The 13,121-nt window shown below is 44.3% G+C and overlaps 2 protein-coding genes across 6 annotated transcripts in view; one reads left to right on the forward strand and one right to left on the reverse strand.

Annotated features, from left to right (window-relative positions):
- Window positions 1-4,866, reverse strand: part of AKAP11 (A-kinase anchoring protein 11) — a 48,799-nt gene extending 43,933 nt beyond the window's left edge. For 2 of the 5 annotated variants that reach the window (XM_038569636.1, XM_038569640.1), the window contains exon 1: window positions 4,140-4,253. The gene's annotated coding sequence lies outside the window, so the exon portion shown is untranslated. Of the gene's footprint in view, window positions 1-3,420; window positions 3,693-4,139; window positions 4,254-4,608; window positions 4,629-4,729 lie in introns of those variants that run through there. The other 3 variants (XM_038569637.1, XM_038569639.1, XM_038569638.1) reach the window with 3 other exon arrangements.
- LOC119865160 (atherin-like) lies at window positions 3,846-5,584 on the forward strand. Its single transcript, XM_038570167.1, has 3 exons — window positions 3,846-4,199; window positions 4,525-4,668; window positions 5,069-5,584. The coding sequence occupies exons 1-3, from the start codon at window positions 3,846-3,848 to the stop codon at window positions 5,420-5,422; spliced, it is 852 nt and encodes a 283-aa protein (XP_038426095.1). The 3' UTR covers window positions 5,423-5,584.
- Window positions 5,585-13,121: the final 7,537 nt, after the last annotated feature.

Here is a 13,121-nt window from a genome sequence, read left to right on the forward strand (position 1 = left end):
TAGCTCTTTCACATAGTAATAAGGCTGTACTCTAACCTGCCAGCAGCAGGAATGAGTAAATAGATTTCCTTGCCAATGGCCCAGTGCTTTGTACATATGAGGCATCCCAACAGCCTGGGCAAAACCTATTAACTGATAGGATATATTTAGGGCATAAAGAAAAAAAGAGAGCATGAAAGATAATTTTAAGGTTTCAAGCTTGGGGAGCTGGAAGGAAAGTGGAGCCTTTGCCAGTTATAGGGTAACTGGAAGATAGTGTTTTATGTCAATATAATATCTAAAAGGCATCTAAAATATATACATTTAGTTGGAGATAGCCTGACTACAGACATCATTCTAGGCATCATCTATATATACAGAACTTGAGAGCTGATCCTACAGACTAGGAAAGAACCAAAGATCAAGAAATAATCTACAGGGACAACCATGATTAAGGGTTGCCAGGCAGGTAAACAAAGAACCACAAATAAGGGGCAGTTGCAAAAGCAGGTGAAGTAGAGATTTAGAAGAATTTAGCATCACTGGAGTCAAGAAATAGTTTTAAGTCTGGAGTGGTCAGCGTTCAACTCCTAAACTCCTGAAGGAAGAAACTATATTCTTTCACCTAAGAAGGCTGCACAAGTCCGTATCACAGTAGGCGGTCAGGAGCAATGATATGACATCCTTACCCTGTGCCAGCCAGTCAGGCACTGCTTGACTGCTGTTAAACAGAATTCACATTTCTCACAACACAGTGTTGTTTTCATACCCATCTCACATAAAGAGACTGAGGCACAAAACGCTTATATAATTTGCCTTAACTTACAAACCTACAAGACTCGGTCCTGAAGGAGACCATTACTGAGAACAAGTTCAATGCAGTCCTAGGGGGGAAACTCCAACTGCAGGATGTTAAAGTACACCAGAGGTATCCATCGTCTCCTCCCTGTCCATCCCCTCTTTATTAGAAACCTACAGTACACCCAGTTTTAAAAAGTACAAGCTGAGATACACCTAAGTCTCCACACACACACACCCCCACTCCTTTTCCTATTCCCATCTTCCTTGTCCTCAGCCAAACGGACCAGGAGTAGATAGTTGGCCCACAGGACTATCTTCCAGAAATTCAGAATTAAAATATAGAGACACCTGTTGAGGACCATGCTGCAAAAGCAGAGCGACCTGGCACCACGGCAAACCCAAGCTAGAGGGAAGCAGAAACCAAGAGCTTTAAAGAGAGCCAACTTAAAAGAAGTTAGAACACATATAACAGAGTCCAGAGTGGCAGAGACAAGACCATGTGTTCCCAGAGAAAAACTTAAAAGTAACTAATTGCCTAGAGATTTTCTAGTTCCCAGGATGCTGAGTTGGACTTCATGCAAGGGACTTCAGAGGCAGTCCTCCAACTGTTATGACAAATGCCTTTTTAAACTAAGTTCATTCAAATGGGTTTTTGACTCTCGCAGCCAAATAATCAAGCCATTAAAAGGGGCCAAAGGAAAAACACTGAATAAGCAGCTACTATATGCTTCAAAATATCTATGAGGTATCTGGACTCTCACCACCGGGGATGAGGAAATGGAGGCTCGTTTATATTAATAGATCTGCATGACTTCAAAGCCCAAACTCTATATTTTGCTTCATTTCCATTCAAGTTACATCCAATCTATTCCAGACCACCAGGCCATTTATCTTTTTTTTTTTCACGAAAAAAATCTCAGATTAATCCAAAAATGTTAACGTTTCTCCTTTTAACCTGTTGAGTCTCTATACACTTCAAACGCTTTCTCTAGTATTTAACAATAAAATGAACTTTTATATGCAAAGACGAGTAGAATAAAGACCTTCGGATCTTCTGGTCTGTTTCAAAACTGGTAATAGTATTTTTTCTTTCCTTTGCCTACTTTACCAGTTGACACATCCTCATGTCAAGCTCAAACTAAGTGTGGATCTCTTCCTGGCCTGTCCCATCCTCCGTCCAAGTGGGTGACTTTATTATTAAAATGCAGACCACCTGACAGAAAGAGAACAAATTCAGTTTGCCTAAAATATTATCCTACCCTAAACGACTTATTTTTTGAGAGTTTATTTTTAAGTAATTTCTACACCCAATGTGGGACTCCAATTTACAATCCCAAAATCAAGAGTCACATGCTCTAAAGACCGAGCCAGCCAGGTGCCCCACTTCAGTTACTTTTCAAAGGCAAGACAAATCAACAAATATCCACATGCTAAAAGCTTGAAACCCTTACCAAAAGGTTATAAAGACTAGCACAGAATTCGATTTTTCTGTCCTTGAAAATCAGTCTGCCACGATGGAATGGGAGGGAGCTTTGTAAAATTCAGACCTGTCTCTTTTGCCCATTCTCAAAAAAGACATTTCTTAAGTTTTTCATATTTTCCTTAAGTATTTAAAAGAATCCACTGCCTATTTATAAGCGGAAATTTCCCTATTTCCAGACAGTATGTTCCTGGAATTAAAAATAAAAATAAAAATAAAAATAAAAATAAAATAATAATAAATGTACTATCTTTCTTCTAGCCCCTACAGATAAAGGAGGATTTCTTTGGCTTCTAGATTTATCCCAGGAATTTAGAAGCTGAAGAAGCTCCCTTACTGTGGTGCAGGGTATTTAGCAAGTTCCCCATCACTAGCCTAGGAGTCTATCTCTAGGACCTTAGTTAGCAACAGTGCAATTACATGGGTACATTTATTAATCACTGGTCACCAGTTTAGCCTGGGAACCCATTTGTTCTGACTGCCTTACGTTCTTTGATCTCTCATAAAGTGCCCTGTTACTCACAGCCACAGCTAACAGCGAAATCCATTCTCAACCCTGGGGTTGCTTTGCCAGAAGGAACATAAGAAAGTAAGAAAATCCGTGGTACTACTTGCAAAAAAATAAAAAAAAGGTGACCAGACGTTTAACAAGATTCATTACTAATGCACTATTTTAACTCGACACTGATCGTGCTGGGAACCGTGCTGCCAACTGCTGCTCTCAAGTCCTAAACGAGACCTTAAAACCATCTTTGCATTCCTGAGTACCTTAGAATTCTTGAGTCCTCTCTATCTTCTGAGTATTTTGCAGGAATCTGATACTCAGATACTGAGTGTCAGAATCAGTATCAACCAGTGTCACTGTAACATCACCTCTAACAAGCGGTGGGAAGCAGCTTACGTGTTTTGCAAGGGGCTGGGTAACTGCGAAGCTGAAGAGAGATCCAGAATGCTTAACCCTGGTTTGCACTTAAGACCATTAGGTAATGCGTGTCAGCTCTATTTCTCAGCCTGAAATTTCCTTAACACCCTTAATTCCAAAACCGGCTCCGGCTGAATCAGGTTTGAGAACAGAGAGAGGGAGAGCACGAATTCACGAGCGCGCTCTGCGCACACCCCTGGTAGTGGTTTAGATCCTCCCCCTGCCGTTGCCATCTTACCAACGCTTTTAACACTTTGGGGTCACCCCCGCCTATGTGTGTGCAAAGCAGAGTAGGCAGGCGCCTGGAATAATAAAAAGTACGCCCAATCCATTCGCGACACGGAATGGCGAGGGCATCTAAACCGTTAACGACGAGCAGCCTCGGAGGACATCTGACAGCACGATGCAAACCATCCAGGCTCCGGGGAGCTGCTTGGCGCCTTCCGTTTCTGTCCCGCGATCTGGGCTGCGCCAGGTTCCAGGGCTCTGGGGTCCTGACACTGAAGGATGCTGCTCGGGGACAAAGTGCAACGTCCTCCACCTCCCCCTCCCCCTCCCCCTCCTCCTCCTCCACCTCCTCCTCCTCCTGCAAACGCTCCCGTGCGCACCCCACGGACACTGAGCTCCCGCACCGGAGCCCCGGCTCCGAGGACCACCCCGGGGATGCACACCGAGCTCGTCATTCGGCGGGGGGAGGGGAGGCTGCACCCGGGCCGCCCCAGTCCGGACCCCGGGGGACCCGTCTCGAGCCCAAGGACACCCCCTCCCCCCCCGACCCAGCGCCGCGGGCTTCCTCTCGCCGCCCAGCTCCTCCCGCCCTCCTCCCACCGCCGTGCGGCGGCGCAGCTCCGGGCAGCCCCGAAATCCGAGCGGGGGCTGCGGGCCGGGCCGCCCCTTGCACCCCGCCCCCGGGGCCAAGCGCGGCTCACGCTGCGGGAGGCTCCGCACACGCCTCACCTGGGGCCGCAGCCGCCGCAGCTCCCACGCATGTCACCGGCCCGCAACCACCAGCCTAGCGCGAGCCGCCGAGCGGCCGGGCGCCCCCCTCCCGCCCCGGCCCCCGGCCCTCCCCCCTCCCCGCCCCCGCCCTCGCCCTGCCCACCCCCGGCTTCCGCCGCCGCAGTTCCAAGCCCGCACCACCACCTAGTCCCCACGCCTCCCACTCATTCTCGCGAGAGGCCGCGGCGCCTCTCGCGAGAGAACAACTCGGTGGCCGAGCCCGCGCAAAAGTGGGTGGGCTTTTTAAAAAAAAAAAAAAACCTTCCCACGTGCTCTGGGGCCGCTCGCCGGCGGGGGCGGGGCGTGCGTCACGTGACGCCCAGGCGGCCTCCCTATTGGCCAGACTCCGCCCGGCCGTGGGAGCTTTAAACTCCAGGCTGACCTACGAACCTGCGGCGAACGTCATGCGCGCTTCCTGATCCGTTACCTTGGAAACGGCTTAACCCTTTCCTCCGGCAAGATGCTCAGGCGCTGGCCGGCCGCGCAGGTTTGGTCTCGGGCCCTTCCCGCGTTCCTTGCCCGCCCCCCCCACCGCGCCTTGGGCTCACCGCCGTGGGGTCAGCGGGGCTGGGCCCGCCGGGCCGTCTTCGGGGAGCGGGGGCTCTTCCCAGAGCGCAGCCCCGGCACCTCTGGCGGCCTAAGCGGGGCTCATCCTCTCGGCGTGGCTCCGCCCCTTCTCCCCGGCATCGCGGGCGGGGGGGGGGGAGGACCACTCAGCGCTGCAGGCCGCCGGCCCTCCCCGAACCTCAGCGAGGAGCATCGCGGGCTCTCCGGGCCCTAGTGCTCACCCTTCCCGACGTCCGCGGTGTCGGACTCGGGAAGTCAAGCGTGGGTCCCCGCGGGGCCCCCGAGCCGCGCACGATCACCTAACTGTTATTTGCGTTTAGGACCGGGAAGGCCTAGTCCGGGCGAGTTGCACAGCCTCCTCGGCGGACCTCTCATCCAGGCGGGAAGTCCCCGGAGGATGCGGAAGACGTTTGGAACTTGGCATCCTCGTGATGAGGAGTCCTAACCCCTGTTTGGGAGATGGGGGGTCAAAGGGTGCAACCCTCGTGCATCCCATTTCTGCATTGGGCGGGCTGCTGCAGATGTCAGGCACGGCTCCAGGCCGTGGATTGAGCAGCGATGGGGGCAGAGGAGTCTGGGTGCTTACGGGGGAGGAAGGGGAGAAGGACAACAAATGTTGGGGGGCGTCAAGCTCAATGCAAGGAAAATCACAACAGTCGATGCTGCGATGGTGATGGTGATGATTGGGCGGCTGCTGGAGGGGCGGGCCTTTGGAGGACACGCGGAAGCCGTGGTTTGCTTCAACCGCCAGGCTGACGTCGGATGGAAGAGCGTTCCAGGCAAAGTGAAGAGCGAATTCAAAGGCCTTGCATTGGGTTTGATGGGGGGGGGGGGGGGGGGGGGGGGAATAGGAGAAAGTAAGAAGAAATAAGCTTGGAGAAGTAAGCAAACATAGGCCGCATCCTGTAAGGCTTTGTAAGCTGAGGAAGGAATTGTTGAGGATTTAAATGCAACAGAGAGCGATGGAGAATTCTTTTTTTTTTTTCTTTTAAGATTTTATTTATTTATTCATGAGACACAGGCAGAGGGAGAAGCAGGCTCCATGCAGGGAGCCCGACGTGGGACTCGATCCAGGAACTCCAGGACCAGGCCCTAGAATTCTAAAGAGGGGAGGGGGCACCTATGCTCTACCCTTTTTGTCTCTAAAAGTCTTCCCTGCAGAGAATGGAATTTTTTTTTTTTTTTTAAGGAGGTCACAGAGGAAGCAAGGAGATTGAGACTAGTAGTCCCAACACGGACACAATCCTGAAAGGCCTAATTTTCCAATGACCTTGACATTCCTTTTCTTAGAATCCATTAGGTCAGAGCCATGGTGCCCGGCTGCTGCCTTTTGTTAAAAGCATCTGGATGCATCTTCAGTTACTGCTGTTTAATAAGAGAAATGAGTGGAAACTTTTTTGTTACTTGGGAAAATGAATGTCCCAAAAGGAAAGTCATTATTGATTGATTGATTGATTTTTCTCTATGGACACCACACAGATAACTACCTCTTCTATCTATTCCTAAAGTCAGTTCTATGAAAAAAAAAAACAACAACAACATAAAGTCATGTTCGGTGCAGATATTTATTTCCTAATTATAAGATGTGAAAAGATAGAGGTTGAAGGTTTAGGATATGAAAATGTTTCACTAAAAGAATCAGAAATCAGGAGACTGTATTGCCACCGGAAGATCTCTCATTAACTGGTAAAGTGACCAAATCAAGGTTCCTTATCATTCCTGAGTGTCAGCTTCCTTCATACATAAAACAAGACAATTTAACTAGCTTACACACAGAGTGGTTAAGCCTGAATTACACTTTGGCATGCACGCATCAGTAAGACGGAAGCTGGAAAGGGAAATGAAATTTTTGTAAAATCTAAGAGTCAGCAGCGCAAGCCAAATGAAATTGGATGCCCCTACTCTTGCGTGTGTGTGCACGCACACACACACACACACACACACACACCCCAGCTGAGGAACTATGAAACTGGTTCATACAGATACCAGGAATGCTTCCCTAAGAAACCTTGGCCTTCTCAGAGTGTGAAAACGGAAGCATTGCCACCTGTTCAACTTCATATTCCCTGTAGCTATTTTGAACCCACGTAGTATTTAATAATGGTTCACATGTTCCTGATCAAGATTTAAGAAATAGAAAATCTTTAAAAGATCCGAGGCGACATTTTAAAGTTAAGCTAACACTTTAATGTTAATGAAAATAAGATTTCAAATAAGCACTACTTTTTAAAGGGGAAAAATGCTAAAAAGAGAAAAGGCATTATTTTAGCAAATTAAGACTATTCTTTTAAAATGCTGAAAAAAATGGAGCGCTCTCTTTTGCGTGCTGTTTGCAGTCCTCGTAATGATTAACTGAAACAGCTGCTTGGTACTTCTAATGTAGTTGAACAATGGACTCCACTCCACCACTCTTACATATATTAATAGAGCCATAAATCCTCCCAACTCACCCTAGCAAGACAGACCTTGGTCTCTTTTGCTAGCTACAATTATTTGGAGTACAATGAATGTGAAGTGAGAAAAAATTGAAGATCAAGATCCATTTCTGTGGATGTCCCTAGTTCCTGGATTCTTTTTAAAAGTATTTTCTGTCTTAACAGCTTTATTTATTTATTTATTTATTTATTTATTTATTTATTTTTAAATTAGCTTTTTATATTTTTTTTAATTTTTATTTATTTATGATAGTCACAGAGAGAGAAAGAGAGAGAGGCAGAGACATAGGCAGAGGGAGAAGCAGGCTCCATGCACCGGGAGCCCGACGTGGGATTCGATCCCGGGTCTCCAGGATCGCGACCTGGGCCAAAGGCAGGCGCCAAACCGCTGCGCCACCCAGAGATCCCAACAGCTTTATTTAAATATAATCCACATACCATACAATTCACCTGTTTTAAAGTGTACAGTTAAATCTGTTTTGGTATATTCCCGGAGGTGCAATCATCACCAAGATTTAATTTTAGGACAGTTTTGCCCCCCCCCCAAAAGAAACTCCACCCATTAGCAGTCAGTCCCCCACCTCATCCCCAGCCCTAAGCAACCACTAATCTACTTTATGTCTCTACATTTGCCTATTCTGGGTATTTCATATACATGGAATTATACAATATGTGGTCGTTGGTGTCTCCATTCACTTATAATGTTTTCAAGGGTCATCCTTTGAAACCCTTGTGTTTCAAGGGTTTGTACAAACCCATCCTTTGTGTTGTAGCTTCTGTCAGCATTTCATTTCTTTTTATTGCCAAATGATGATTCCACTGTATAGACATAGCACAGTTTATTTCTCATTTTATCACTTAGTAGACATGTGGATTGTTTCCACTTTCTGGCTCTTATGAAAATAATGCTTTGAGCATTTGTGGCCAGGTTTTGTGTAGATGTTGATCATTCTCTTTCAATACTCAATAAAATTTATCCTGTTTACAAAGTCCATATTTCCTTGCCTAGCACAGTTACTTTGCTCCTACCTTTGCCCTTCTTGCCTGCTGTTTGAAGTAAGTGCTCTTCTCCCCACAGGGCTGGCACTTCTACTGAGGCAGCTCACTCCTCTGCTTAAAAAGCCTACAGTTGCTTCATATGATTCCACCCATGATCTACCTTACTCTCTTCTGCTATTATTTCTCCCTCTCAGAAAGTCTTTCTTACAGTTCCTTAAAGTAGGGCCAGATCCTCCACGCTTTGGAGACTTCCCACACACTTTGCAGACTTCCTTCAGCATCAGGTGTTTTTTCCCTATCTGCCCCCTTAGCCTCTGAATGCCCATGAATCCTTCAGCATTCAGCTGTACTCTCATTTCCTTAAGAACCCTTGTCCTAAAAAAAAAAAAAAAAAAAAAAAAGAACCCTTGTCCTACCTCCCCAGATGAGGTAAGCTCCTCCCTATCTGGACTCTTATTTTTTTTTCCCCAATGCATTTAGCAACATATGATTTTTATTTGATTATTTGGTCTTTCTCCTCTAATAGACGTAGAATGTATAAGTAGGAACCACATCTGTTATTAATTACATATGCCTGGCACATAGTGTTATTAGTTACTCAATACCTATTAATTGGAAGGAAGGGGAGTAGGAAGGAAGGAAGACAGGAAAAAAAAGACGAGGGAATGGGGGAAGGAAGGTATCGTCACAGCTTATTCTGTGTTCTATTTTTCTCTCCCTTGTAGTGTTGAAATAAATTTCTAGGCCCAAGATGAAACTGCTCCTGCACAAGGTGCCACCTCAGCAAACCAAAACTTAAATAACTCTCCTGTCTGTGTAAATGTTCCACTAGATCAAAACTGCAGTATGTCGGGTCAGCCAGTCCCCCGAAACCAAGCCAACTCGGGGCTCTATACTTATTTCTTTGTTCTTTCTCCCTCCAAACAAAGTTGACTATGTGGCCCCAGCCAATCAGATATTTTCTATTTTTCTTTTCCTTGTTCTTTTTTTCTTTATTCTATAAAAGCCTCCTGATTGCTGCCCCACTTTGCAATTCTCCAAAGGAGACTTTCCACTTCATGAAATACAAAATAAAGTTCATTTGTATCCCCTAAATTGTTTAATCATTTTTTTAACACTAGGAATCTTCAGTAAAGCCTTGATAAGCGTTATAAACCAAAACTGCCCTGTGGTAAGGGGAATTAATGGAAGGCCCATTCTATGCCTGAGAGGGTGTAGGAGGGGACACAAGTATCCCCTGTCTGTCCTCCCTATAGAAAGGGGTGTGGAGAGGGGAAGACCAGTGGTGTACTAAGGAGCCAAGGCAGCAGTGTGATAAGTCAGAGAACACAAGCTCTAGGTGCACCTAAAATTGAACTGAGGAATGTCTCACATGTCCCCAGGGAACATTTTAGTGAGCTAATTTCCAGGAATCAAGTTGGTAGTCTCCTCTGATGTAATTTTGCAATTTAATGGAAATGTTAACTTTCATTTGTTTACATAGTCTAATAGAGCCAAGACATTTAGGTTATATGCACATGAAAGAATTATAAGCCAAGCAAGTTGCAATGATTTGTTCTAGATCACAAAGGGGCACTAAATACCATAGCTCAGACTAAATTTAGCTGATCGCCTGGTTCTACCTATCAATGGAACTAAGCATACTACACAAAGCTAGCCTCTCAACTTAATCCCCCTAATGACCTTTCGACTACAAAGGCAGGCATCATCTTTCCCCAGGAGCTTTACCCTAGCAATCTCTGACAGCCAGAAGCAGATTCCATGTCGCTTCCTGTTTGAAAACTTGAGTCTCCCTTTGGCCCACTTGCTGAATTCCTGTTTCCTGCCTGAGTGATGGCCCCAGCTGGCAGTTCTTGTAAGAGACGGGAGTCCTTTTTTTCACATTGCTCAGTTTTGGGATTTTGTTTTTTTGATGATAAATTACACACTCCTTATGTAGAACACCGGAAAATACAGGAAAAGGTAATGGAGCAGGTCACCTCCTGGTGGATGCTTTACATTCATTATTTAATAAGTCAATGTAAAACATTCTGGAAGTGGAAAAGTGGGGTGCATTATAATTTCATTAGCCATTTAAACAGGTAAAAGTGCTCTTTTAATTTAGAAGATAAAGTATCTCATCATGCCTTTGTCTTAAAAGTACGTATATTATACCACAGTCTGATATACTTCCTAACTTACATACTTTACCAAATTCTGTTGTAGTGAATCTCTTGAAGGACAGAAACACATCTCAACCATTGTAACATGATACCAAGTCATGGCTTCATAAATTGTAGGCTTTCATTAAATGCTCAGTGACTTCCAAACTCATGACTGTAATTATTAACAAATAGTACAGATGATAATTCAGAAGTGCCACTCCAAATTAAAGGCTTCTGAATTAGCAAAATAAATTTGAGGGCTATTATATATCATACTCAAATACAATGAGTCTTCTGATTTTTTTTTTAATTTTTTTAAGGTATTTATTTATTTATTTATGATAGTCACAGAGAGAGAGAGAGGCAGAGACACAGGCAGAGGGAGAAGCAGGCTCCATGCACCGGGAGCCCGATGTGGGATTCGATCCCGGGTCTCCAGGATCGCGCCCTGGGCCAAAGGCAGGCGCCAAACCGCTGCGCCATCCAGGGATCCCGAGTCTTCTGATTTTTTAAAAATGATTTGATTATATTTATTTGACACACAGAGAGCCTGTGCACAAGCAGGGGGAGTGGCAGGCAGAGGGAGAAGCAGACTCCTCGATGAACAGAGAGCCCCACATGGGGCTCTATCCCAGGACCCCGGGACCATGACCTGAGCCCGAGGCAGATGCTGAACTGACTAAGCTACCCAGCCACCCTGAGTCTTTTGATTTAAATCATAATCGCCATAGCTAAAATTACTGACTTAACTTCCAGTAAGTAAAATACAGATGTATTTAAGGAAAATGTAATATGTAATTGTCTGAAATTCAAAAAGAATCATTCATAAATGTATCCATAAGACATTCTTAATGATACCATTGCCCTCCTGGTTTTAAACGGTTGGTACAGAGTTAATTATAAAAAAGAAGCACAAAGTTTTATAAAAAGCTTATGTTTATAGAGGTACCTGGCTGAGTCAGTAAGAGGGGCATGTGACTCTTGATCTTGGGGTCATGAGTTCCAACCCCACATTAAATGTCGAGATCACTTAAATAAACTTAAAAACCTTATGTTACAGACATTTCTAATTCAGAGAAGCACAAATGTAATTGAGCATTTGAAATGCTCAAAAGCACTTAGTATAAGTAAATGAAAAATGCTCTAACTTACAAAAGAAATATTTTACACAACTTTTCAGAAGTGTCTTTTGCAAAGGCGAAAGATACTTCCTTTTTGTGTGAGCCAATAGCATGCATGCTTACTACTTAAAAAAAGATATTAGATAACTTCCCCTGGATTAGGTATCTAAAGGACAAGGGAAGTCCTTTGAATATTGTCGTAAATTTATGACCAGTAAAACAGATCCTAGAACAAGTTGTTTCCAGGTCTATCGTTCCTTGTTGCTTGGCTGCTTTGCTTTTCAAATGAAACATTAACGTGCAGATAAAAAACATCTTTATTTATTAGTTAACTCACATGAAATTCAACAGAAATGTCCTTATGTGATTAGATCTTTAAAAGTAAGTCATACTCAAGCATGACTATTGCATGCCTACTTATGGTCCGGGAAGCATTAAACATTGGTAAAAATCTAGGCTATGAAGTAGCAGAACTTTGAAGATATCTTTCTGCCTAGGTTTTAGGAAATCACTCTTCCTTTTGGGATTTTAATTTGTATCACCTAAATTGTTTAATCTTTTTTTTTTTTTTTAACACTAGGAATCTTCAGCAAAGTCTTGATTAAGCTACCCTAGAGATGTCTAGTCTAGCCTCATACTAAGGTTGATTCCTATTTGTTTTGTATTTCCTGGGATCATCGTTGAACAAATTGGCTCCTCTTCCCCACAATGGAACTTGGGACACCAGCAGGCAACCTTCTGCAGGACAGACTAGGATTCCTCAGAGCTGGTCCTCATGAACTCTGACTCACTCTGGTTGCTGCTTTCTTGGCCTACATCATTTCCCAGTTAGAACCATCCTCTTCCTCTGTAGGATGTGGCTATCAGTATAGCAAATGCAACCTTATGCCACATGAAAGGTGATGGATGATACGCGGAATGAACTAGGTGGTGGCCCTACTCTAAAGCTTGTTTAGTCCACGTCTGCATTAACCGAGTGAAATGTGATCAGAGGGTGACAGGACTAGAAAATATGCAGTATGTAAAATTTAACCCGTCCGATTTCCCCCCAGAGAAGGGAAAACTCACAGGGCTATAGTAAACTCAAGTTGAAAGGCTACAAAAAAACAAACAAACAAACAAAAGAAACATCTTAGACTCTTCCGTTCTTCCAGAGGGAAGGGTATGGATTTGGGTTGGAGTATAAGGGAGGAAATAGTCAGCACTGTCTTAAAATGGAAAAGATTATCTTTATAAACTGTGGGTATCAAATTGCTTAGCATCTATACAATTTATTTTTAAAATACCCTTCTGAGAGCCCAAATTTATAAGGTCCTAATCTCTTACTTTTTCATATTCTCTGCTTACCTCTCAACTGATTTTGAAATTCTTCTTTTGAAAGTGTGTCCTTATCTCACATTTGATTATACAGGTTGCTATCCTTATCAGTTGCTGTAATAAGATTCTTACAAAGATCTTGTTATCTTGAAACATCATGCCTAGAGGCAGGGTATAATGGGTGTAACAAGATTCCTACAGAGCTCCTGTTTAATGGTTTGATGGCCTATAATTTTCTCTTTCTTTCAGCTGCTCAGGAGCTATTTTGAAATTGCCATATAAACTCCTGATGAAAATAGGTGTGCGATAAAATGAAGTCTGATAAATTTTTGTGTATGGCTTGAGGAAATGTCATTC

This window comes from Canis lupus, chromosome 22 (genome assembly GCF_011100685.1).
Source record: "Canis lupus familiaris isolate Mischka breed German Shepherd chromosome 22, alternate assembly UU_Cfam_GSD_1.0, whole genome shotgun sequence".
Classification (NCBI taxonomy): Eukaryota; Metazoa; Chordata; class Mammalia; order Carnivora; family Canidae; genus Canis; species Canis lupus.